Here is a 24485-nt window from a genome sequence, read left to right as displayed (position 1 = left end):
TGCTGGAAAAAATCCACATTCGTCAACGGCTGTTAATACCGGTCACGGTTTTGGCCGGTACTAATATGTCAATTTAGTACCGGGCCAATGGTATAGTGCCTATGGGAGCCGATTAGTACTGGCTGGTGGCTCCAGCCGGCACAAAAGTGCACCACCGAGAGCCGTCTGCAACGGCTAGCGACCATTTAATACCAGCTTAGTGGCTCTGGCCGGTACTAAATGTGGAGCTTTAGTACCGGCTCGAGCCACCAGCCGGTACTAATGCGCCCACTATAAATTGACACCTTCTTCCTCCCCGAGCCCGAGCCAGCGCCATTTCACTCAGAGCAGCTCGAGCTCGGGTTCTTCTTTCCCATAGAGAGGTGCCGCCATTTTTCCAGTTTTAGTGAGGGTTTTAATCATCCAAGTGCGCCAAAAGTTTGCAACTTCATTCTCTCTTTTTTGATTGTCTTCATGCTTTGTTTTATGCTCCATAGTTAGAGAAATTTGTGATTTTAGAAATAGTAAAAATGAGCATGATTTCTTTGATTTATTCAATGATTTGAGATATAGAACACATCACTTGAATTTGAGCGAAGCTCTTATGGCTAGGTTGAATATGGATAACTTATAAAGATATTTTTCAACCATTTCCTAAATATTAGAAATGACCGTAGTATATTTTTTATTTTTCGAATGAGTTGAGTATGTGGACAGTGGAAATTTTTAGAATGAGTTTAGAGAGTTCATGTGATTTACTTGTATATATGACCATATGTGAAAAGTAAATTTTTTTATAATGAATTACTGAAATGAGTATAGTAGAATTTTTTGTATTATGAATGGATTATTTTGACACTCTAGTGATGTATTTATTCAGGCTCACATTGAAACCATCTAGAAGCTAAAAAAATCTTTATTTTGAAACAAGTATACGTCGTTAATCTCTATCTAACGGTGATGGCATTACCTTTCGGGATACACGATGCGCTATAAGGACGTCGCCAATCAGCTGATCGCATCACCAGCACTTGCGGTTAATACGAACACAACATTTGGCGCAGTTAGCGTGGTCATTGTTGCACTGAGAGCATATCAACGAGCACGCTGCCTGTGCCAAGTGCTGCGTTCCTATTAACCATAAATGTTGGTGCTGTGACTAGCCGATTGGTGACGTCCTTGTACCGAACCGTGTCCCCCCGAAAGCCAGTGTCATCACCGCAGGGTCGAGGTTAACGACATATATTTTTCGAAATAAAGTTTTTTTTTTCTTCTAGATGGTTTCTAGATATTGAAAAGTGTGTGAACCATGATTGCATTCCATCCCAAGGCATCGGCCTGGTATGAAGAGTGCTTGCTTCAAACTGAAGAGTGTCAAAATAATTAGGAGATATAGAGATTTATTTCAATTAATCTATTTAGGTTTTTCTGATTGATAGTTAATGTGATTTTGCATTGTAGATTATAGACACTTACTAGCAAGTGTGAAATGTAAACGAATTAGTGTTGCTATTGGGGAATTAGTCACATCACACCTGCTCTGTCACAACTTTTTCTAGACCCTTTATTATGTAGATAGGGTGAGGTCAGGACCGACGAAGAATAAGGGCTTAGGCAGAGCTGTGACATAGCAGGACACATAATGATGATTAATGCCTCAATAGCAACTCTAATTTGTTTACATTTCAGACTTCATGGTAAATGCCTATGAAACTCGCGTATGAGGATATAATGTACATATTTTAATGGTAATTGTGAGAGTAATTATTGGTGTTTTGTATATGTTTTCATTGTTATTTATAAGATGTGATCATTGCAATTATAATAGTAATTAATATTTGCATTGTAATTGTAAGAGTTGATGGCTCGATATAATGGCTCGAGATATAGAGATTTTTTTCAATTAATTTGAAAGTTAATGTGATTTATTTCAATTAATTTATTCAGGTTTTTCTAAATGAGAGTAAATGTGACTTTGCATTATAGATTGTAGATTTAATTTGGATATGTCTAGTGAGTATGAGTATATTTTTATTGTAATTCTAAGAATTTATAATGTTTTGAAAAATAAAAGTGTTTTCCAGTAAATATGGCTTCTACAGCTGGAGGGAGTGAAGCCGGTGGGGGTGATCGTTGTCCTTCTAGAGAGAAGGGCACAAGTCCAGTAGGTCGTCGGTTCAAGAAACCTAGCGATTTTCATAGGGCAGCGCTCCATTACTTGGAAAAAGAATATAGAGAATGTGTGGCAAGGGGCGAGGAACCCCCCTTTGATCTTGAGGATTTGTTGCGGTGTTATGGTTCGTCGCCGCCAAACCCGGAGGTTCCAGCTTCGCCATCTTCTTCTGCGCCAGCAAGAAATCCGTCAGAGCAAAATTGAGGTTCCCACGCATGGACGGTTGAAAACCTATGTGTTGTTATGCGAATTTTTAAGTTGCATGTTGGTTGTTGGGATGTTTGTGTTCGTTTTCTAATGCAATCAATATATGTGGTGTTGACTAAATCATGCTAGATGGTTGAAGACTTATGTGTTGTTGAATAAATTGTGTTAGATGTAATAATATTGTTCGTTAATACAAAATTGTGAAGTTCTTTTTCATTGAATGAAATTGCTTATCCAACGAGAATATATTATTTGTAGATGGATCGACAATGGATGTACGACCAGCGGTGCACAATGGCGTGGATTAACAGTCTTAAAACTTTTCTCGATGCTGCTGAGGCCCACAAGTCGTCGAAAGGTTTCATGCCCTGGTGAATACGAGGAACTGGATGCATGTCCTATCCGTGATGCAAAGCGGTATAAGATCAGGCAAAATGATCCTAGTGATGTCGACGGTGAGCCCGCAAAGAAAAAAGACAAATGCTAAATTGATGCAGTGGCATAAAGAAGAGCGTAAACAAGATCAGATGATGAGACACCCTGCAGATGGGTCTCAGTGGAGAAACTTGGATAGACAATTCTCAGATTTTGACAGCGACCCAAGGAACATAAGATTTGGTTTAAGTACAGATGGAATGAATCCATTCGGCCAGTGGGGGAGCAGTCACAGTACATGGCATGTGACCCTTTGTATGTTCAACCTTCCTTCTTGGCTATGCATGAAGAGAAAGTATATATCGATGCTGGCGCTTATCCAAGGCCCGAAACAACCTGGCAACGATATTGATGTGTACCTAAGACCGTTGGTTGATGACTTTTATTGTTGTGGAAGAGAGAAGGTGTACGTGTGTGGGACGAGTACAAACAGGAGAATTTCGACCTCCGAGCATTGCTTTTTCGTAACCATCAACGATTAGTCTGCACTTAGCAACTTGTCCGGGCAGTCGAACAAGGGATATCAGGCCTGCACCCATTGTCTAGATGAAACCGACAGCTTGTACTTGAAAAATTGTCAGAAGGTCGTGTATATGGGCCATCGTCGATTTCTTCCCCTCAAACACCCCTTGAGAAGGAAAGGGAAACATTTCAAAGGGGAACCGGACACTTTGCTATGCCTATGTTCTATGACGGAAATCGTGTTTTCTCAATGATAAAGGATGTTCATGTAGTGTTCGGAAAGGGTCGCGGCAATCAACCAGTTTCGAATGATGAAAACGGCTTGGCCTTCCCGCAAACAGGTTGGCGGCACGATCCTGTCGCAGCGCAGCAGCTGCGTCGCGGTCGATCAATTTCTCAAGCAATACACTGCATGCGCATGCTCCTATTGTCTGTCGTGCGTGCCCCATTGATCTTGTTTTCTTGAGCGGGTCATCGACCCGACGGGTCAAAACGAACCATCCCCACCCTTAAAGATATGTTTCACTCAGGAGATCATGCACCCAGCCAAAGTTTCACTCAGATCATGCGCCCAGCCATCCAGAGGCATCCAAGATCATTCGGCCGACAGTTTACATCCCACAAGCCAATATCATCATGAGTCGATATCACAAACAAGTGAGCGAAACAAGATGTCGCTCCTTTGACCCAAAACATGATTTAACCGGAACAAAAATAACAATGAAGCAGCAACATAATGAACTCTCAACTAAGCTCTGAACTACAGGAACACGACAAATGTGCTCAACAAGTAATATAGCACTAAAATGTAGTTAGCTGCAAGTCCCAACCGTGTGTTTGCACCTCTTGTTTTACACCAAGTACAACAGCTGTTACACATTCTCGCAGTACCAAAATTTAATTTACATGTATGCAGTGGAAAGAATGAAAATCCACTGGCTCAATTTTGCAGCTTCAAAGTAATCTATAACCTCATTCAGATAAGAGACCAAAACTCACGCTCCTTGCAGCAGTTTCAAATCTATGGGCGCAAGAGGCTAAAATTGTATTAGAGAGCCCATTTGAAGGAACCTGAGCAGATAAACTCAACCAAACTTCATGGCCAGTATCTGCTACAAATAGAACCACAACCACGACAATATGTAAGCTTCTGGAGGCCACAACCCTTCCCCATCCAGGTCAGCCATGCTGAGAACATATATACACTCCTGATCATGTCCATCTATGTTGATACTTGACCTCCCAGCCAAATGCATTGTTATGGACACTCCAAGAAACAATATGCAGTAACCTATCAGTAACTTCCCCAATTCATTTGAGCTTGCGGATGCTGGTAAACACTGCCAGGCGCCCCGACTATTTCTACAGCTCCAGCCATGGTGTGCGATGCCTGGAGCAGTGGATGAACAGCAGCTCCTGCCATGGTGTGCGCTGGGCGGTAGATCCCTCCAAAAGGACCAGCTTGAGGTGCAAAAGTTACCTGCTGCCCCTGAGGGGGGAGACCATAGAAGGGATTGGCCTGGAGAGTAGAAATATCACGTCCAGGCGTAGGAACCCATAGAGCAGAGCCTTCAGTCTAGTTAACAAATACCAAGTATTACCAAATTTGACAAGTAAAGGCAACATGTTCAAGCAAAACTGTAAACAAGCTATATGATCATAACAAATTTGTTGGTAATGCAGTTTGGTACAAATAAATGCATACAAAGACCAAGTCTTGGGAAATCAGTGAAGTGGCCTAAGTGGGCAAAGGAACAGCACAAATTTCACTTCAAACAAGCATTGCAAGCACAAAATGGAACAATGTGTACCACAGTACCATGTCCCAGTTACATCTGTTAAACCAAGTATTGGATCAAAACTAGTTGAGGCATGACAATAAAAATGGGTACAGTGCACACAAACACTTCCAGAAAGCGCTAAATCCGATTCAATGGAGCTTCATATTTCTAAAGTTGTTTTACTACTTCAGCTTTAGCACAACCATTGTTGTGGCATAATGTTCACCGTGGCGCTGTACACAAGACAATTTCGAATTGGTCAAGAGTACAGTTGTCAGTAAAAATCACTCTGTTTGGTTTTGATATGGTCCAGAAATAAATAATGGCCAACATGGATTGCAGAGGACCTTAACCAACACTAGCCGCACCCAGTGGTGGTGATGCTAGTTTTTTTAAGTCAACACAGACTTGTCTTTCGAGAATGCATCAAGATAAAAACAGAATCATGAACAGCATTAACATGATTCACCTGATTTCTAAACTTTGTACATAAAAAATTTATATATGATAGTCTACTGCTGGAGAAGAAAACAAAAATGTCTTAAACTTCTCGAGAAATTATCTTAGATATACATTAAATAATGATGTGTCAATACATTATACTTTTTCTAATACAAACAAAATCATACCTGGAGCCCAGTAATATAGATGCTATTTTCCTTGAACTGAGATGAAGTAACATCATCATTCTCTGCAGGATTTCCAGATGACACAGTTGTGTTATTAGTGTAAACTGATGGACTGGAACCATATGTTCCATAGGCACCAGGAATTCCAATAGATGCCTGGCTCCCAGTGTTAGAACCAGGCTTGAATGCAGGGAGTGTGTATTTAGCAGGTGGTAGAATTCCTGTGCTTCCAGGAGCTGGGTACATGGCCCCAGTTGAAGGTGGTGGAGGAAATGTAGCATTGCCCATAAAAGGGTGAAGAGTAGGTGTAATAAAAAATGGTGAAATGTACTGATTGTATGGGACATAATTTGTCGGAAAATGTGGTATGTGAACACCCAAAGGCTGGCGAAATACAGGAACAGACTGTTGAGGGATAGTAACTGAAGTCGGCAGAACTCCAGAAGCAGGGGTAGCAACCGAAGCGGAAACAGATGAAGCAATCACAGGTGAGTTATTCCCCTGTAGTGATTAACAGATATATATAAATATGAAAGGATAATATTGTCATGATGCACGATATAAACTTAGACCTAGCCAACGTGGCAATGAATAGTATAAAGGCAAAACAAGTTCAGATGTTCTCTCAACGCTCAATACTGACACTGAAACATCGCCATTATGACAGCAAGATATCTGAATAAAGCAAGGTCAAGTGATTCCTTCAGATAAATGTTAACCTGCAGCTATTCCTAAGTAATTTTCAATATTCAAAATTCTGTATGTGCATGGCAACTATATTGAACTTCCAGACACATCAATTTGTCTTTTGATGGGATGCTGAAAAATGTACTTGAGATATATTAACAACAGGCTAAGTTTCGAACACCACCAGACAGATGACACAATGCCTTGGATGTGATGCAAAGTTGAGTGTCAATACAAACCTCATGATCCTGGCCAGTTTGTGCAGGATGAACTGGAATAGTCCGATACTTGTGAGATGCGTCAGCAGCAAGAAAAGGGGACAGCCGTTCATCAGCATCATTTGCAGGTTGGTACAATTGCGTAGAATAACTAGTAGAATAATCAATTGGTGGTTGTACCTGCCCATAATTTTATAGAGCAAAAATCAGGATGTAGCAGGAACCCTCTATGTGCAAACTAATAATGGTGGCTCCCTGATATAAGCACCAATAAACAAAGATTTCTTTGGTCGACACCCTCAAGTTTAGGTGTAATGTACCGCAAGGGGGGCTGCAGACAAATTTTTGTGGCATCTAGAAGCATCAGGCGCGTCAGAGTATATTGGTGAACATATGCAAAAGCTCAATCTCATGCATTGGACCCAATCGAAATGGGATAAGTGAGGTCATCTCTCTTTCCACCAGACCAATTCAATTAGGCCTAAGTCAGTCCAACAAGGGTGAGGACCCTCTCACACCCACTTGGGCCACTTGGATGGTATCCAAGGGATGAGATTGAGTTTGTGCATATGTTTACAAGTATACTTGCACCTGATATTTCAAAGGCACAAGTAAAGCAAAATTTTCAAATAGACAAGCATTGCACCATTATCATTCTACAGCAGTTAGAAGCATCACTGCATGATAAAGAAAACCGTATGGGCTCCCAAGGGCTACGGAATTGTGGCTCCTACACTTTTCTATTGTATCTGGATTGTTCGTTAACAATTCCAACAGCTTAGTTCATTTTACGAAAACGAGATATTTGTGTGAAAATAAAAATGAGATATTTATGTACGAACCAGCATTTAGTAGCTTTTACTTAGATTAAGAAAATGTTAGGACAACATGCAATGTAATTCAATCTTCACTTAGAGCATATCCAGCAGATTACTCATCTCTTATACCCTACATATTTTCTCTCTCTCCATCACCAATAGTACTCTTTACATTTTTGGTAGCTAGTGCAGTAGTGCTGTAGTAGATTACTCAAAGGATATGGTAGAGGAAGGAATTCCCCTACATTTGAGTAAGGTGTATTTTGTTAATCACCAAAAATATTTGGTAGGGATGGAATTGGTAACCTGCTGGAGAACCTCTCATTACCAAAAGGATAGTTTTTTGGTATTCGGGAGAGGGACGAGTAATCTGTTGGAGATGCTCTTAGCTTGCATATTGTCATGTAAAAGTAGAACAAATGAACTGTTATGATTCACTACAATCAGGATGGTTCTACTAAAAGATTTTCCCCATCAAATGAAACCCAATATGCGACTTCAAAATAATTTTAGCTGTATCCAGTGTAAGAATAGCATCACATGCCTGAGATTCAGACTTATCTATCACCGCAATCTGATCCCCATGTGATTGTGGTGCCAATCCATATGTCATGTAAGATGGTGTGGTACAAATTGCTGTAGATTGAGGAACTGAAGTGGCTGAATCATCCCTACATTCATCTGATTCTGACAGGGCAATAGAAGAAATCTCCACTGCTGAGGGCGCATGGTTTTCTATCTTTGCAGAAGGTGGTTGCTGGAGAAAAGGATCAGCTTCATCTTGAATGGGAGAGGATGAATTCTGATCTCTGCATTTCAATAAGAAAAAGAAGAAAATAATATGAACAAATGTAGTTGAAAAATATCACCAAACGCTAACTGTTCAAATTACTATTAACTAAATTTCGTTCCAACATCAGAATGTATGCACCAATTAGTTAATATGATAGACATTAAACATATTCTGCATTAACCTACAAGAAACATCTAGAATTTGACAAAATATATGTTGAACGAAATGAATGCCAACACAAACAGATTCACAAAGCAAATTAACATGCATTCATGATCTAATATAATGTGGTATCCTGGAAACTGAATAGCATAATTATTTTAACCACAGTTACTTAATGGCCTAAGTATTTAGTACCATAGAGAGGTAGATATACCTAATAAACACCAAGACATGCAAAAAAAATACATTTATGCTTAAGGATTGAGTATCCTAGTACTAATTGCAAGAGAGAGGATAGGAGGGAATGGTGACTTGTATTCCTCCAAACCCTAGAAGGGTGGGATATATAGGTCCTATACATGGGCCTCTAGATGAGCCTCTATACATGGGCTCAATATACTCCAACACCCCCCCGCAGTCTGAACTACCGGCGCAGCGGTGTTCAAGACTGGACAACAAAAAAGCTAACACCCCCCGCAGTCTGACCTTCCGACGCAGCGGTGTTCATGACTGGACAAGAAGAGATTACAAATAGAGTACAAAGGGCAAATGCCCCCCCGCAACCACAACTAGCCACCGGCTACGTTGAGGCTGGATCGAAACTCCGAGAAGGTCGAGGAGGGCAGCCCCTTGGTGAAGATGTCAGCAAACTGGGAGGTAGTCGGGACATGGAGTACCCGAACATCGCCGATTGCGACTCTGTCGCGCACGAAGTGTAGGTCGATCTCCACGTGCTTCGTCCGCTGATGCTGGACGGGGTTGGTGGAGAGATACACGGCGCTGACGTTGTCGCAGTAGACGAGAGTGCTCTTGGTGAGCGGGCTGTGGAGCTCCGCCAAGAGCTGTCGTAGCCAGAAAGCCTCCGCCACGCCGTTAGCGACAGCCCGGTACTCCGCCTCGGCACTGGAGCGGGAGACAACTGGTTGCCGCTTGGACGACCAGGAGACCAGGTTGCCGCCCAAGAAGACGGCATAGCCGGAAGTGGAGCGACGAGCGTCCGGGCAGCCAGCCCAGTCAGCGTCAGTGCAGACCACCAGTTCAGCAGAGGAGGAGCGGTGAAGTACCAGGCCGAGGTCTACAGTGCCACGGACGTACCGGAGGAGACGCTTCAGCGCAGCAAGGTGTGACTCTCAGGGATCATGCATATGGAGACAGACCTGCTGGACAGCGTAGGTGAGGTCCGGCCTGGTGAAGGTGAGGTACTGCAAAGCGCCGGCCAGACTCCGGTAGGCAGTAGGATCAGCCACCGGATCACCCAGATCAGCAGACAGCTTCGCCTGAGTGTCGACAGGAGTGGAGCAGGGCTTGCAATCAGTCATCCCAGCCCGCTCCAGAATATCAAGTGCGTACTGTCGCTGGTGAAGGAGAAGACCAAACGGGCGAGGCTCAACAGTGACGCCCAAGAAGTGGTGGAGCTGACCGAGATCCTTCATAGCGAACTCCCGTTACAGTGAGGAGATGACACTCTGAAGCAACTGCTGACTGGAAGCTGTGAGCACAATGTCGTCGACATATAGCAGCAGATAAGCAGTCTCATCCCCACGGCGGTAGAAGAAGAGAGACATGTCGGACTTGGCCTCGGTGAATCCCAGTGTCATCAAGAACGTGGCGAACCGAGAGTACCAAGCCCGAGGAGCCTGCTTCAGTCCATAGAGAGACTTGTTGAGCCGGCAGACCATATTCGGACGACTCAAGTCCACAAATCCCGCTGGCTGAAAGCAGTATACAGTCTCTGAGAGTGCCGTGAAGAAACGCATTCTTCACGTCCAGCTGGTGCACAGGCCAGGAGCGCGAGAGCGCAAGCGAGAGGACCGTGCGCACCGTAGCGGGCTTCATGACCGGGCTGAAAGTCTCGTCATAGTCCACACCAGGCCGCTGAGTGAACCCCCAGAGAACCCAGCGAGCCTTGTAGCGCTCCAGTGTGCCGTCAGCCCGACGCTTGTGCGTCCAGATCCACTTGCCAGTCACCACATTGCAACCAGACGGACGTGGCACGAGGTCCCACGTCTGGTTGGCAAGAAGAGCCGGGTACTCCTCTTCCATCGCGCGACGCCAGTGAGGATCCGCCAAGGCGTCGCGGACAGAGGATGGTACCGGAGAGACCCGCGGCTCTCCCTCGGTGGCGGAGAGAGTCGCGGCCTGGGACGCCATCCGCCGAGTCACCATGGAATGGATATGCCGAGGATCCCGATGGATGACCGACGGGTGGTACACCTCCGGCTCGGCTCGAGAGGGAGCCGGAGGTGGCGGCGGCGGCGACGGCTCCGGTGTCCAGGCGGCCGGAGTAGAGGAAGAGGGGGCAGGGAGGGGTGGCGCCGGCGGCCTGCCGGCCATGAAGGCGGCGGCGGCGACGGCAGCCATGAACTAGTCTGATACCATGCAAGAGAGAGGATAGGAGGGAATGGTGACTTGTATTCCTCCAAACCCTAGAAGGGTGGGATATATAGGTCCTATACATGGGCCTCTAGATGGGCCTCTATACATGGGCTCAATATACTCCAACACTAATTAATGCAGCTGGCTTCAACATCCAAAGCATGAGCTGGAAAAGGAATGACATTCAATCAAAGTAAATGTTACAAACCCATGAAGGTTACTGTGTAAATGCAGGTTAAAGAATATGCCAAGGTCTTCAAAACATCAAATTGCAAAATAAGTTGAAAGATTTTCTTGATATAATATATGTAAGATTTAAATCAATTAAAGCCTCAGGAACTAAATAAAATGGTGCACTAAACGAAGCAAGTTGCAAGCAAAGTGTTCTACTATGTGATACTGGCACATTAGTAACCACAAAAGTGTGCTGTAGCAGTCCATAATTGAATAATGAAACTAGGAGAAATGAAGAAGAAAAAAATTAACCTGATGCTGCCAAAAACTACCAGTAACAACTTAAAAGAGCATCACAAGGATGTAAATCTCTAAAGAAATCAAGAGAAAGGGAGTTAAAACTGACCTTTGATTGGACTGAGGCTCATCATCACTGCCATTCAATTCAAGAGACAAATTGTATTTAGGTAAAGAGTTCTTTGCACACTCAGGATCAGAAGAGCCCATAGTCTGCTGGAAACCAGCATTGAAGCTTCCGAAGCTAAGGCCATATTTTTCTGACTCGGAAACTTGAAGGTGATCTGGAATTATCACATGTTGCTTATCTAATAACTGCAGACTATTGAAGCTCTTGTCCACCTTCAACAGCTCCTCTGTGCCAACTAAAATTGATATTGCAGATGATTGGGGAATAGTGTCAGCTGCCAAAGGTACATCATAAAGTCTGGCATTCTCGGTTGCTTGGGAAGCAGCCGAGCTTATCAGTTTTGGCTTCCACTCTTTACTTGGAATAACTATGTTTCAAAAAAATAGTCATCAACAAAAAAAACAGAGAGAGAGGATACTTAGATAACATAAGGTAGCATAATTTTATAATAGCTTAATTCAAAACAGTGCAGTATTAGACTTCATTAGTTTGAGACACAAACTCAAACAGCAAATGATAAGCTCACTCATCAAGCATTACCTCAGATATCATCACAGATATCAAATGAGCTATTTATCTACTTTAGAGTAGCAAGCAAGGTTTCGAAAACCAACACCAACTCGTTAAGGTATTACTTAGTGAAATGCCAGGTTAGACTTATCAAATACTGATTTGGTATAAACAATAGGTTATTTTAAAATATTTGTTACTCAGCACATTCAGCCCAAATTTGAGTGGGTATACTGAAAAAAAAAAGGGAAAGGGAAAAACAGAGTACCAAGCAGGATCCACATGACTGTGTGGGCCTACTTCAGGCATGATAGCAAGTACCGATCAAACATTGTATTATATGCAGAGAAACAAAAGGACATTTCAACATGTACTACGAAAATAACATTGTGTCCAATAAGGCTGGGAGCATGATAAATACCTTTTTGGGATCCACATGACTGTTGTGAACGACTGCTGTAGCTAGAAGATGGTCTACTACCAGATGATCGTCCAAACAATGATGATACAGGTTGTTGGGAGGAGCCTAACAGTGCATAAGGGAGAAATAAAAGTTTGTAATAAGTATCTTAAAGTTTGCTTAAAATATAGCAAAATGCCTCAAGTGAATTTTAGCATACCTTTATTGTCTATTGGTATATCATGGCCCACCTTATGTTCTACTGATGTCTTATTGCTTCCAATATCTTGTCTGGATGCACCAACATCAGCAAGGCCATGAGAATGAAGAGAAGGCACAACCACAGAATCTGATGGTGATGCTGGCCTCAGTGGTTGTGGTGCATTTAGACCTAGAGTAGCAACTACATACTCAGATGGAACACCACCTTTCAAATCAGCTGAGGCTGTTGGACCAGACTTAATCATATCACCAGCAGCACTAGAACTTGCCACCACCACAGTAGCAGGATTAACTGCTTGAGATGGACCATTGGGAAGACCACTTGACGAACTGTTATTGAATAAATTAAGTTTTGTAACATTAGCATATGGTGCTAGATTTGAAACGTGTCATTGCAGATTTATTAAAGGAACTCCATCATATCCATGTACAAACAGTTGAGCACGACACAACAGGATGCTCTTATGGATGGTTCATGTTACAAAACAAGGAAGCAATTTAATACTTGGCTTGTTTCAGGTCAATCATTCCATTATTTCTTTTTCCTATAGAAAAACTTTCTTAGGTCATCTCAGCTACATTAAAATTAATAATTCACTACTAATAGGATAAGAATCAACTAGAACATATTCCAAACATTGAGCTCCAGCATATGCACACCCAACCATATGTATCTACCAACTCCAGTGTGAAACAGATGTCACTACAATAAGTCTGCAGGCAAAGCATTGCAAATTTACCAGCAGAATATTTATAACTTACAGGTATATTTAGCCTAGTCAGACAGAAAGTAAATTGCCACTTCTTCCAACAGGAAACATTAGCGACTAAAGCTGTATCTAGTCAAGTAGTAAAAAGGGTGTCTATTGCATTATAGCATACCTAAGACATATCCACAGTACTCGTACATTATATCAGAAGTTAATTCACATTAAATTAAAAGTGAAGACACATTCATTGAGAAATATCATTCTAAGATTGTTGGAAATCACTAGATATTCCTAAATAGCTCAAGTTTAAAAATGAGCAAGAAAACATTCTCGGAAACACTTTTCAATGGTCATAAGAATAAATATATACCAAAGGCGTCAGCTCATTAGTACAGCCATGGTTTTAAGTCATCGCCTAAGCGTCGCCTTGGCGTCCAGGCGGAAATTGATTCCTGACGCCAGGCATCCCATGCGTATGGCGTCCAGAGTTGTCGCGTAGGCAAGTATGGCGGCGATTTTTCTGCAAGGCGAGCGCCGCACTGGCGACTTTGCAAGCGCGCACAGGTGAAAAGGGGGGCCGTGTGGGAGGTTGCGTGCACGAGGGATCCGCGCGCCTACACCTTCCGCCATGACGTATCTAACGAGGGAGCAGATTCAGAACGAGGGAAAAGGAGAGCGCGTGTGGCCGGTGGCACCTCAAATCCTCAGCGGTGACGCGCTGCGGCTGCTCCAATCTAGCTTGCCTGCTCTCCAAGGCTCCAGCCCCTTCTCCTCCAATCGATCTGCATCTTCTTCCTGTTCTCCAACCAATCTGGGCAGATTCCCTCCACTCCCTCTCCATCCAAGAGCTCCTGGTTCTTCTTCTGCCTCCCTACCAGCACCCCCTCCTGCAACTGCATTACACGGACACAGGTTCCTCTTCCTCTCCTCTTCTTTTCCTCTGCTCAGTTGCTTTTGCTTATGCTTGAGTGCCAGGCTGCTTGCGCGTCTGCTTGTGCTTGGTAGTCACCGGAGTTCCCGGAACGATGGATCGAGGAACGACGAACCCGGAACGAGAAACGACGTTTTCAATGCATTTTTACACTGTGGGAACGAAAACGTTCCCGCGTTCCCGTCCCGGAACGACCGTTCCAGGAACGTGGAATGCTGCATCGTTCCCGTTCCGCTGTGACTAAGGCTTGGAGTTGGTGCTCTGCTCTTCTGTAGTTCTATTAATCTGATACTTGTGTGAATGTGTGGTGTGTGTCTATCTGCCTGATGCATGTGTGTGCTGCCTTTTGCTTGGCTTGTGTGCGTTGCCTTTTGTTTAATGATTGTGCGCTCCTAGTGTAATCTCTGAATCTCTATGTTGTGCTTGTTGTTCTGTTCAGTTAGTAGAACATGCATAATCGCTTATGTTTGTGCTACTCCGTTCTAAATGAGGATATGTGTATGGCATCGCCTCGCCGCGCGCCTTATTCGCCTAGGCATCCGGAAGGGGTGGGTCGCCGTGCCTCACATTACCACCTTAAAAACAATGAGTACGGCAAGAGAACTTCCGACGCAGAGCTGCATGAAATCAAGTTTAATAATAAACTGGTTAACTTAAACAAGCTTTCTGAGATTAATCATATGCTACCACTAGTAAACACCTTACACTTCCACTCTTATCAAAATGGGAAATGCATGAGCAAATGTATGCTCTGTTGCACGGACACGTTGCTCAAGTCGCGTGTCGGTGTTGGACACCGTGCCCGACACCGATACGTCTCCGACACGCTCCCAATACGTGTCGACGGAGTATCGGCGAATTGAACGTTAAAAATAATATTTTTCATTTCCGATGTGTCGTCGACTCGTTGCCAACTCTTCCCCGACACGGCCCAGCCCAATAAGCCAGCCCTCCCTGGATAACCCTAGGTTCCCTGCCTCCCAGAACGAGCACTCGAGCCACCACCTCCTTTCCGTTCCACGCGACGCTTCTCCCCAATCGACGCAGTGCTGCCGGGTGTCGGCTCGCCGCTCCTCCCCAGAACGACGCAGCGCCGCCCGCTCAGATCGATGCGGCGCCGGCCGCTCCGATCGACGCGCCGCCAGCCGCTGGTGGCCTGGTGCCCTGCGTTTCCTCTCCTTTTCTGGATTTCTGGTGACCTATGGTCAGTCTACTCCCTTGCTTACAGGGCTTGGCTATCAGATTTGTGATGGCTTCGAATCCTTTTCTGGTGTTGGGATTTTAGAATTTGCTAGCCTCTCACTTGATGAACCAGAGATGGAGGCTATATCTTTTTAAGAGCAAGTAGACGATGTCAACACAGAAGAGGAAGACGGCATTGCAGATTGAAGTATTAGCTCTCACTTTTCTTTATGTGCTGATGATTGCTATTTTATTTTATTTTACGCGTATTGCAGTGTCGCTGTTTTTGAAAAATTGCCGAATCGCCGTGTCCGACACGTATCATGTCCGACAAGCGTGTCGGAATCGGTGTAACATAGAATGTATGCATCTTTCTGCTACATAGCATACACAAGAACAAATAAGCTCAGTAACATTTGGCAATAGTCTTTAGAGGTAAAAGAATGGATGATGAATTTGATAAAGACGGGCTTCATAACAAATCAGAACTGAAGAAGTATGGATACCTTGTCATGGAAGTAGAAGCTATAACGTCCATATTCATACTGATTGTTGGAGTGGAACTACTACCTTTTTCGATGATATGATTTATTCCATTCTCCTTTCCAGAAATAGCAGTTCGTCCAGCATAATCTTCAATGAGATAAAAAATATATAATGTGAGGGTTTTGTGTAACCATTTGATAGGGGGAAATGTGTATTAAGTTTACTTTATGTTAAAAATTAACATGGATGGTCTCGTTCCACAACTTTTGGATGGTTATGTTGTCAAAAAGGCTTGTGATAAAAGCAGCTCTAACTTGTAAATAAATTCCCAACATCAATAATATGTACACATGAACACTTCTTGAAAGCCTAGTGGAACAAGGTAGCATGTGGTCTATGTAATAGCAAAACTTGAAGTGTCCTTTCAATAGCATCAAGTGCTTTTTGCTAAATCTTATGTTGGCAGAATGCTGTAAACATACCATTAGAACTGGACAAACTGCGCAACAAATAGTTCCCTTGACCACTCTTTCCACCTCGTCCCTGCAGGGCAGGTCTCCACCGAGAATCCAATGGCTCTTTACTACCCTGTGGATAAAACTAACTTGATGTTAAAATCAATTTAAGCAGTACTACCTTGAAACAAGACGATAGTCAATGATTTGGCTGATGCACGAAAGTTTTTAATAACAAGAACTGAAACATTATTGAATCAATTGTGGCTACATTGCATCGTCGACATGTATGTATTGCTTATCTGCCTCACATAAATAGAAGTAAAATAATATGCACCTTGACGGGTGTTGAGAAGGGTAGTGTTGTGAGATTCATGCCCAGGTCTACTGTAACCCAGTACTGCCTAGGAACTCCATTCACAATTGCTGTCAATGCTTTTTTATATCTAACTTATTGTTTCAGATTGACTACAATCGTTTTAAAAGAGTTATCAGAATAATTAGAGTTAGTGTTGACAAAGCTAGAAGGGTAAGGAAGCTAGCCGAGCCAACTAGGATTCGTATAGGTAACTGGAACGTAGGGTCCCTAACGGGTAAGTTGCGAGAGCTAGTTGATGCAGCAATTAGGAGGCGTGTAAATATTCTATGCGTTCAGGAGACTAAATGGAAGGGCCAGAAGGCGAAGGAGGTTGAGGATACTGGCTTCAAGCTTTGGTACACGGGAGCAACTCCGGGTAGGAATGGTGTAGGCATTTTGATTGATAGGAGCCTTAAGGATGGAGTCGTAGAGGTTAGAAGGCAAGGCGACTGGATTATCCTAATCCGGTTGGTAGTTGGAGATTCGGTTTTGAATGTGATCAGTGCCTATGCCCCTCAGGTAGGCCTTAGTGAGAGCACCAAGATGCAGTTCTGGGAAGATCTAGATAGCATGATTAGTACCGTGCCTACCAGCGAGAAACTCTTCATAGGAGATCTCAACGGCCATGTGGATGCGACTAATGTAGGGTTCGAGCGAGTGCATGGGGGTTTTGGGTATGGTAGCAGGAGTCAAGAGGGGGAGGATATGTTGAACTTCGTGTTAGCCTACAACTTGTTGATAGCGAATACTGTGTTTAAGAAGAGAGAATCTCATCTTGTGACGTTTCGTAGTGGACAACACTCGAGCCAGATCAACTTTATCCTTACTAGGAGGGAGGATAGACGTGATTGCTTAAATTGTAAGGTGATACCTGGGGAGTGTGTTGTCCCTCAACACAAGCTTGGGATGGCGGACTTTCGTCTTCGAGTACGTGTCCACCGGGACAAACGTGCCAAGATTGCGAGAACAAAGTGGTGGAAGCTTAGAGGGGAAGCGGCACAAGCGTTTAAGCAAAGGATGCTAGGTGAGGGGCCTTGGGAAGAAGGAGAAGACACAGATGACATGTGGCTAAAGATGGCAACATGTATTCGGAAGGTGGCATCAGAGGTGTTTGGCGTGAGTAGTAGAGGCAAACAGGAGGGGAAAGACACCTGGTGGTGGAACGACAAGGTGCAAAGGGCTATTAAGGAGAAGGAGTGTTTCAAGCACCTCCACCTTGACAAGAGTGCAGCTAACATCGAGGGCTATAAATTAGCGAAGAGGGTTGCAAAGCGAGCTGTGAGTGTAGCAAAGGGTAAGGCGTATGATGACGTGTATCAGCGGCTAGACACGAAAAAAAGGGGAGAAGGACATTTATAGGATGGCTAGGATCCGCGAGCGGAAGACAAGAGACATCAACCAAATCAAATGCATTAAGGATGGGACAGATCGACTGCTAGTGAAGGATGAGGAGATCATGGATAGATGGAGAGAGTACTTCGATAAGTTGTTTAATGGAGAGAGTGAGAGCCCTACCCTTGAGTTAGATGACTCTTTTGACGATACCAACAGACGTTTTGTGAGGAGAATTCAGGAGGTAGAGATCGGAGAGGCTTTGAAGCGGATGAAGGGAGGTAAAGCGATGGGCTCATTGAGGTGTGGAGATGCTAGGAGATACAGCAATAGTATGGTTAACTAAGCTTTTTAATCTCATTTTTCGGTCAAACAAGATGCCGGAAGAATGAAGGAGAAGTATATTAGTACCTATCTTCAAAAACAAGGGCGATGTTCAAAGTTGTACTAACTACCGTGGGATTAAGCTGATGAGTCATACGATGAATCTTTGGGAGAGGGTTATCGAGCATCGCCTAAGAAGAGTGACAAGTGTGACCCAAAATCAATTTGGGTTCATGCCTAGAAGGTCAACCATGGAGGCGATTTTCTTAATACGACAATTGATGGAGAGATATAGGGAGCAGAAGAAGGACTTGCACATGGTCTTCATTGACCTTGAGAAGGCATATGACAAAGTACCGAGAAATGTCATGTGGTGGGCCTTGGAGAAGCACAAAGTCCCAACTAAGTATATTACCCTCATTAAGGATATGTACAAGGATGCGACGACGTTTGTCCGGACATGTGATGGCAACACCACTGACTTTCCTATTAACATAGGTCTACACCAGGGGTTAGCATTGAGCCCTTATTTATTTGCTTTAGTGATGGATGAGGTCACAAGGGATATACAAGGTGAGATCCCTTGGTGTATGCTCTTTGCTGATGATGTGGTGCTAGTTGACGAGAGTAGGGCAGGGGTTAATAGGAAGTTAGAGCTGTGGAGACGCACGTTAGAGTCGAAAGGATTCAGACTTAGTAGGACCAAGACCGAGTACATGATGTGCGATTTCAGCGCGACTAGGCATGAGGGGGGAGACGTTAGTCTAGATGGGCAAGTGATGGTCCAGAAGGATACTTTTCGGTATTTAGAATCGGTGCTACAAAAAAATGGCGACATTGATGAAGATGTTAGGTATAGAATTTCAGTTGGCTGGTTGAAATGGCAGCAAACTTCTGGCATCCTTTGTGACAAGAGGGTGCCACAAAAGCTGAAAGGCAAATTCTATAGGACAGCAATTCGTCCGACGATGTTATACGGTGCTGAATGTTGTCCTAAAAAAAGGCGACATGTCCAGCAACTGAGTGTAGCAGAGATGCGGATGTTGTGGTAGTTTTGCGGGCACACAAGGAGGGATAGAGTCCGGAACGAAGTTATTCGGGATAGGGTCGGGGTGGCACCAATTGAGGAGAAACTTACCCAGCATCGGCTGAGATGGTTTGGACATGTCCAACGAATGCCTCCTGAGGCGCCGGTGCGTAATGGGGTTTTTGAGCGGATCGATAATGTAAAGAGGGGTAGAGGTAGACCTAAACTGACGTGAGATGAGTCGGTTAAGAGAGACCTTAAGGATTGGAATATCTCTAAAGAGATAGCTTTGGATAGGAGCGCTTGGAGACTAGCTATCAATGTGCTTGAACCTTGAACTTATTTCTTTCAGGTTTCATCTCTAGCCTACCCCAACTTGCTTGGGAAAAAAGACTATGTTGTTGTTGTTGACAAAGCCAAATCTAAGGAGATTGATATAATGTGATGTTGTGCAAGCTTTAGATGCTTCATGATATATTTTCCACTAAATTGAAACATAAATCCAAAAAATAAATTTGTTATGTAAGCCAAGTGTCGTTCTCAGTAATATTTTAGCAATTCACCATTCAGAGATGCTATCATAACTTGACTATAGCACCTGCTTGGGTCTGAAATAGCATTTCCCACACCATTCAAATAGGTACTCCCCGTGTCTCAAATTTTAGTTGTTTTGGTTTTTCTAGATACATAGATTTTGTTATGCACCTAGACATAACATATATCTAGATGCATAACAAAAACTATATACCTAGAAAAGCCAAAACGACTAATAATTCGGGACGGAGGGAGTATATTTCTAACTGTGATGCTTTGGAGCATGAGCATACGAATAAGGGTCCTTCAACATTGATATGTTGGGCTTATTCGCAAACTGTTGTACAAAAGTAGTTGCCATAAATCTAGCAACATGTCCGATAACCTAGCCTCAAACAATAAGGCAATTCATTCTGAATAAATATATCTCCTACTAGTTTCAACAACTTGCACAGAACACGTGACAAGTAATGGATCATACTTTGAAAGAGAAAAGACTTAGACCACCCCCTCTAGCCACTCCGACCCTAAAACCCAGGTGTTAGAGTGGGGGAGGGGGGGGCTTTATCACTGGACCAACATTCCCCCTACGGCGAGCGAGCCGCGCCGCGCCGCGCCTGTGGCTGCTGGCTGCTGGTCTCAGCGAACCCCGCAGGGGAAATCGCGCAGCGGAAGAAATGCGTGGCCGGTGGGTTTCGAACTCGGGACCTGGCTCTGGTACCAACTTAGACCACCCCCTCTAGCCACTCCGACCCTAAAACCCAGGTGTTAGAGTGGGGGAGAGGGGGGCTTTATCACTGGACCAACAAAAAGAACAGTGACAGATGGAAAGATCACCCTACCTCCTTTTTCTTGTCACGCTTCCTTTTCACCTCATGAAAGGTATCTGAAATTTAAAAATGTCAAACCAATTCTAAGTTTTGTCAGAGATTACAAATTTACAAGTGCAGATACAAAATAAATCATAAGGATACTATGGTGGATCTAGACCAGTATTCAAGTAGCAATTGATCCACTTGTGTCAATATACCAGTTTTAAACATATAGCAATCGTATAGTAAGAAACCAACCATATGTTCAAAGGCCCATCTGTAGACCTAACAGCCTTAGAGGACTCAACAAAAATCTGAACTCAAGTATTAAATATGAGTATTAAATATGAGCAAGGAAAAGAAAAGGAGGTTGATCAGTAAAGCAACGGTTAACTTTTGTGTTGCCCGAAGAACCTTACAAAATTTAGTATCACATCATAGACATAATTCTTAAAGAAATTATATTTATAACTTATACATTTTCTGAGGAAAAGAAATTGTATTTATAACTTATACATTTTCTGCAGTACAGCAGGACCACCTCCATGTATGGTATATTTGACACAGCTTTTACAAAATAATAAAGCTCTGTTTAGGTGAACTTCATGATGAAGTAGCTATTCACAGGAAGTTGGTCAATGAGAAAAGGCTGTAAGATAATGTAAACAGCACAACAAATAGATTTTGTTTCATTTCAGTGCAAACATTTAAACAGCAGAAGAAACAGTTTTCCAGTTCACTTCAAGCATATTACCATTAGCAGAGTTCACATGACCATTTCACTTCTGCAAACATTAATCTACTACATTTAATGGCCCAAGCAAGTACCGACGTGCAACTGTGTAGACTTGTGTATCCAATCAAAGTGAGGACACTCAAAACACTAGTTGAATGACACCTTGCTAAAAGGCCATATCCCACTATATAGAGCTACAGCTTAAGCAACTTGTGTTACAAAGAGCTCGCCTGAGCTCTTTTGTTCAGATTACGTCACATCCCCAGCTCTATGGTTAGCTCAACTGAGCTCCACTGTGGCACTTGTTGTGCCTTTGGTGCTGCATTCGACCCAGCACGTTTGTCCTGCAAGCATGCCACCTTCAACTTGAAGAGGAGTTCGGAGAAACATTGTACGAGGGGGTAGATTGCTGAGGTTAGATTAAAAAAATTAAGACTACTCAGGGTGTTTTCCCATTTCTGTAGGTATCTAAGAGAGGTAAAAGAACCACCACCAACTTTTATTGTTATAATGGCAATACATGGAAATTGGTAATGGGCATAGACAGGTTGTCTATCCTCATATAGATTTGGTTCAACACCTTACTCCCAGCATCAGACAGGCCCATTCTGGCACAGGGGCAGAATTTATCATCATTAAACATATCTAAAGACTAAGTGTAGCCATAAGAAAAAACAACAAATAGCATGAACCCGCACAATAATTTAAATACCAGATTGCTAATCCCTTCACTAAGAAACTAGCATTAACCCTGATAATTTCAAACCCTAAAGACACATATACAGAAGCTAAAGGGCCACTAAAAGGTGATATAAAAAAAGGATGACTGTTTTCTATAAATGTCCCTGGTATGTTTCCACTCTATTGCTATACCACAGCAAAGTTTATTCATCAAGAAACGCCACTTGCAAGTTTCATGGTCGAGAAACGCCACTGCAAGTTTCACGGTCGAGAAATGACACTACTGATGCAATATGGTTCGACATATATCATCACCAAAAGAGAAAAGTAACAAGAAGAAGACCTCCCAGCTCGAGTGAGACCAAGAGAACAATGGCGCGGAGACGTTTTCCTAAAGTAGCCGAAGCAGCCAGCTGGATTCCAAGAACCCTAAGAATGCAGCCCCAATAGTGACGCCAACGCAACCCTCTGCGTACCCTCTCCCGAGAACCGAATCAAATCAAGCCTAAAACAAATCGAATAGCACGCCGCGGACGCAACCTTGCACGCCCCACGCCCAACTCGAGCCAGCCGCACGGACCAGGAAACCAGATCAAGCGAAGAAATCTAGACGGAACGGGGGAGGGGATGGGCGGGGGAGCGGAGTGGACCTTGGAGGAGGAGCCTCTGGGCGGTCTCGTTGGGATCCATGTTGCACTCGCGGAGCATGGCGTAGACCTCCTCGTCGGTGTGGCCGCCGGCGATCTCCTTGATGTCCGCGACCGTGCGCCGCGCCCCCACCGGGATCGAAACCCTACCGCCCGCCGCCATCTCCCTCGCCGCCGCCGCCGCCGCCGCGGCGAATCCTCCCCCTAGCTTCCGCGTCCCCCCACGCGCGCGGGCGTGCGTGTCGCGAGCGAGAGCGAGGGAGATTTGCGAGAAAGCTGGCGAGGGGGGAGGGAAACGAGGGGTGGCTGGGTAGGGGAGGAGAGAGAGAAGGAGCAGTGGGAGAGAGATTTGTGGGGGGGAGGAGGGTTGAGGTCGAGTAGGAAAAGGGAAAGCCTGCCAGGGGTGAAGGAAGAATGGGTCGGGGCCTCGGGGACGAGCAACACGTCACACACACTAGCACAGCGTCACACAAGAACACACCGTGTGTAGGAGAAAAGAAACTCTCTTTATATTTTTTTTCTTTGCTTTCCACTCTTGTTTACAATGGTGAAAGAGATCTCCTATTTATAGGATGAGATGCTAGATAAGAACAAAGTTACATAGTGTATGAACTCATAGATTATCTTCCTCATTAAATTTGGCCACCATTCATATACTGTTTTTGGACTTTGAATTACAACACTCCCCTTGGCCAAATTTATATGCTATTTGTATGGCTTATTAAAAACTCCCCCCAAAAACCCAGTGGGAAAAAGGATAGGAGAAAAGAGTACATCACAGGCTTTACTTTTGTTGCACCTGTTGCCTGGTTAAAAACTTTGCATAAGAAAACCCAGTGGGAAAAACTCATCAAGAAAAAAAGAGTACAATAGTTGATATTGGGTCGGTTCATGAGGACTGACTCATGATCTTCAGAATCACGATTATGGGCTATAGTTTCAGGGTTGATCTCCCCCTAAACTCTGCAACTCTCTAAGTCGTCTCATGCCAATTCCACGAACACACCTGTGAAGAGACTTTGTGAATAAATCTGCCAGATTTTCACATGACTTAGCTTGCAGGATTTTAATCTCCTCGTTCTTCTGAAACTCGTGGGGGTAAAAGAATTTAGGAGCAATATGCTTCGTGAGATTGCTCTCAACATAGCCCATATGCATCTGTACAACACAAGCCGCATTATCCTCATAGATAATGTTGGAGGCGTCAACAGTATTCATACCACATGACTTCTGGATGTGGCCAATCATTCGGTGAAACCAAACACATTCTCGTGCTGCCTCATACAGTACGATTATCTCTGAGTGATTGGTCGATGTGGCAACTAGGGTCTGCTTTGCAGACCGCCAGGAGATGGCTGTACCACCACAAAGAAACACAAAACCAGTCTGTGACCTGACATTATGCGGGTCAGACATATAGCCAGCATCAACATAACTCACCGTAGAGGGAAACCCCTTCCTTAAATACCATAATCCATGGTCTTGAGTACCTTGTAGTTGATGGTTTTCATGCCAACCCAATGTCTTCTGGTGGGGGCAGAACTGTACCTAGCCAACAGGTTCGCTGCGAATGCAATGTCTGGCCTTGTGCAATTTGCAAGGTATATTAGTGCACCAATAGCACTTAGGTATGGGAGTTCAGGTCCCAAAACCTCCTCATCCTCTTCCTTGGGTCGAAATGAATCTTTATCTGCTTCTAATGATCGAATGACCATGGGGGTTTTCAGAGGGTGGCATTTGTCCATGTTAAACCTTTCAAGTACCCTCTTTGTAAAGGTGGACAGGTGTACAAACACTCCTTCAGGTAGGTGTTCGAG

General features: G+C 43.9%; 1 protein-coding gene across 2 annotated transcripts; it reads right to left on the bottom strand.

The window, feature by feature from the left end:
• Positions 1–3977: 3977 nt before the first annotated feature.
• Positions 3978–23124, bottom strand: LOC120679980 (GBF-interacting protein 1-like). Of its 2 annotated transcripts, XM_039961631.1 has the most exons (12): positions 22672–23041; positions 20635–20678; positions 16245–16350; positions 15783–15909; positions 12452–12783; positions 12253–12357; positions 11301–11688; positions 8129–8198; positions 7934–8098; positions 6593–6751; positions 5667–6167; positions 4467–4832 (listed from the first exon to the last, which is right to left on the bottom strand). In XM_039961631.1, exons 1-12 carry the CDS (start codon positions 22829–22831, stop codon positions 4551–4553), a joined length of 2439 nt encoding a protein of 812 aa, XP_039817565.1. In that variant the 5' UTR covers positions 22832–23041; the 3' UTR covers positions 4467–4550. The 2 variants fall into 2 exon arrangements, with proteins under 2 accessions (XP_039817564.1, XP_039817565.1); XM_039961630.1 differs by having other exon boundaries at positions 3978–4832; positions 7934–8198; positions 22672–23124.
• Between the last annotated feature and the right edge of the window lie 1361 nt (positions 23125–24485).

This window comes from Panicum virgatum, chromosome 6N (assembly GCF_016808335.1).
Source record: "Panicum virgatum strain AP13 chromosome 6N, P.virgatum_v5, whole genome shotgun sequence".
NCBI classification, from domain to species: domain Eukaryota; kingdom Viridiplantae; phylum Streptophyta; class Magnoliopsida; order Poales; family Poaceae; genus Panicum; species Panicum virgatum.
The sequence above is the reverse complement of the archived record's forward strand: the minus strand, read 5'-3'. Positions and strand labels throughout refer to the sequence as shown.

Coding starts and splice junctions, on each gene's coding strand:
- LOC120679980 (XM_039961630.1), bottom strand. CDS start 22,831: ATGGCGGCGGGCGGTAGGGTTTCGATCCCGGTGGGGGCGCGGCGCACG. Junction 15,910..16,244: donor CAGTTTGTCCAGTTCTAATG/GTATGTTTACAG, acceptor ATCTCATTGAAG/ATTATGCTGGACGAACTGCT. Junction 12,358..12,451: donor TATACCAATAGACAATAAAG/GTATGCTAAAAT, acceptor ATGCACTGTTAG/GCTCCTCCCAACAACCTGTA.